General features: G+C 61.3%; 1 protein-coding gene across 1 annotated transcript in view; it reads right to left on the reverse strand.

Moving 5' to 3' along the window:
- The window catches only part of PC (pyruvate carboxylase), a 22377-nt gene that overhangs the window by 2647 nt on the left and 17730 nt on the right, over window positions 1-2000 (reverse strand). Inside the window, 2 exon segments of the mRNA XM_010571180.1 lie at window positions 95-339; window positions 1594-1843. Of these exon segments, the coding sequence (XP_010569482.1) occupies window positions 95-339; window positions 1594-1843 (495 nt within the window).

Here is a 2000-nt window from a genome sequence, read left to right on the forward strand (position 1 = left end):
ACCACCCTACGGAGACCACCCTGTGGAGAACCACCCCCTCCATAGAGACCACCCCATGAGGACCACCCCCAACTCCACCCAGCCCCACGCCCACCTTAATGAGGTCCCCGAGGAGCTTGTTGGCCTCGGCGTAGGCTTTCTTGACCTCCTTGAACTTGTGGCCCAGCCCCATGGCGTGGGCCTGGAAGTGGAGGTTGGTGTATTGTCCCCCCGGGATCTCGTTCTCGTAGACGTCCGCGTTGCCTGACTTCATGGTGGCCGTGCAGTCGAAGGCGGCGTAGAGCCCCCGCGCCCCCTCCCAGTACTCGCTGTACTCGAACACCCGCTCCAGTGCGATGCCTGCGGCGGGGGGGGGAGGGAGAGGTGGGGCGTGGGTAGGGGGCACCCATGGACCCCGTGGGGACACCGTGGTGAGGGGTGGCCACGGGTTGGAGGCCACTGTGGTTGAGGGACACCATGGATTGGGCATCATGTTGTGGTTGAGGTGGCATCACCGTGGCCGTAGCGCTATTGCCGTGACCACGGTGGCATCATCATGGCCATGGGTCCATCACCACGGCCGTGGTGACACCATCATGACCACGGTGGCGTCACCACGGCCATAGTACCATTACTGTGACCATGGTGGCATCACCATGACAATGGCCATAGTGCCATTGCCACAACCACAGTGCCATTAGCGTGACCACGGTGGCCAAGACCATGGCAGCACCTCCACGATACACATTGCCACCTCCATGATCACACTGCCATTACCAAGACTATGGTGGCAGCTCCACAATGATGATGGCACCTCCAAGACCATGGTGGCATTGCCAAGACCATGGTGGAACCTCCATAACTAAGTCACCAGGTCCAGGACCACTTTGCCGTTACCAAGACCATGGTGGCACCTCCATGAGCATGTTGCCATTGCCAAGACCATGGTGGCACCTCCATGACCCTGTTGTCATTGCCAAGACCATGGTGGCACCTCCATGACCATGCCACCACCTCTATGACCATGGTGGCACCTCCATGACTATCTTGCCATTGCCAAAACCACGTTGCCACCTCCATAATTATGTCACCACCTCCATGACCACGTTGCCATTGCCAAGACCATGGTGGCACCTCCATGAGCATGTTGCCATTGCCAAGACCATGGTGGCACCTCCATGACCATGCCACCACCTCTATGACCATGGTGGCACCTCCATGAGCATGTTGCCATTGCCAAGACCATGGTGGCACCTCCATGACCATGCCACCACCTCTATGACCATGGTGGCACCTCCATGACTATCTTGCCATTGCCAAAACCACGTTGCCACCTCCATAACTATGTCACCACCACCATGACCACGTTGCCGTTACCAAGACCATGGTGGCACCTCCATAACTACATCACCACCTCCATGACCATGTTGTCATTGCCAAGACCACGGTGGCACCTCCATGACCACGTCACCACCTCTATGACCATGGTGGCACCTCCATGACTATCTTGCCATTGCCAAGACCACGTTGCCACCTCCATAACTATGTCACCACCACCATGACCACGTTGCCGTTACCAAGACCATGGTGGCACCTCCACAGGGGCGCCCATACCTGTGTCGAGGGGGGTGCCGCGGGCGCAGGCCACCAAGGCGCCCATGCTGGGTTGGGAGGTCATGCCGGCCATGGCGTCCACGGCCACGTCCACCACGTCGGCGCCGGCGTTGGCGGCCGCCAGCATGGAGGCGACGGCGGCCCCGGCGGTGTCGTGGGTGTGGACGTGCAGCGGCACCTCGGGGAACTGCTCCCGTAGGGCCCCCACCAGCAACCGGGCGGCCGCCGGCGTCAGCAGCCCCGCCATGTCCTGGAGGGGGGACACACAGGGGACGTGGGGGGGTTTGGGGACCCCCAAGACTCTGCCCCATCCTGATCCCCCCCCACCCCTGGCAGCTGCCCCACTGCGTCTTGGGGGTGTGGGGGTGCCCCGGTCCCTGCCCAGACCCCCAGAATCCCCAAATCCC

This window comes from Haliaeetus leucocephalus, unplaced genomic scaffold, assembly GCF_000737465.1.
Source record: "Haliaeetus leucocephalus isolate CR32 unplaced genomic scaffold, Haliaeetus_leucocephalus-4.0 Scaffold309, whole genome shotgun sequence".
Lineage (NCBI taxonomy): Eukaryota > Metazoa > Chordata > Aves > Accipitriformes > Accipitridae > Haliaeetus > Haliaeetus leucocephalus.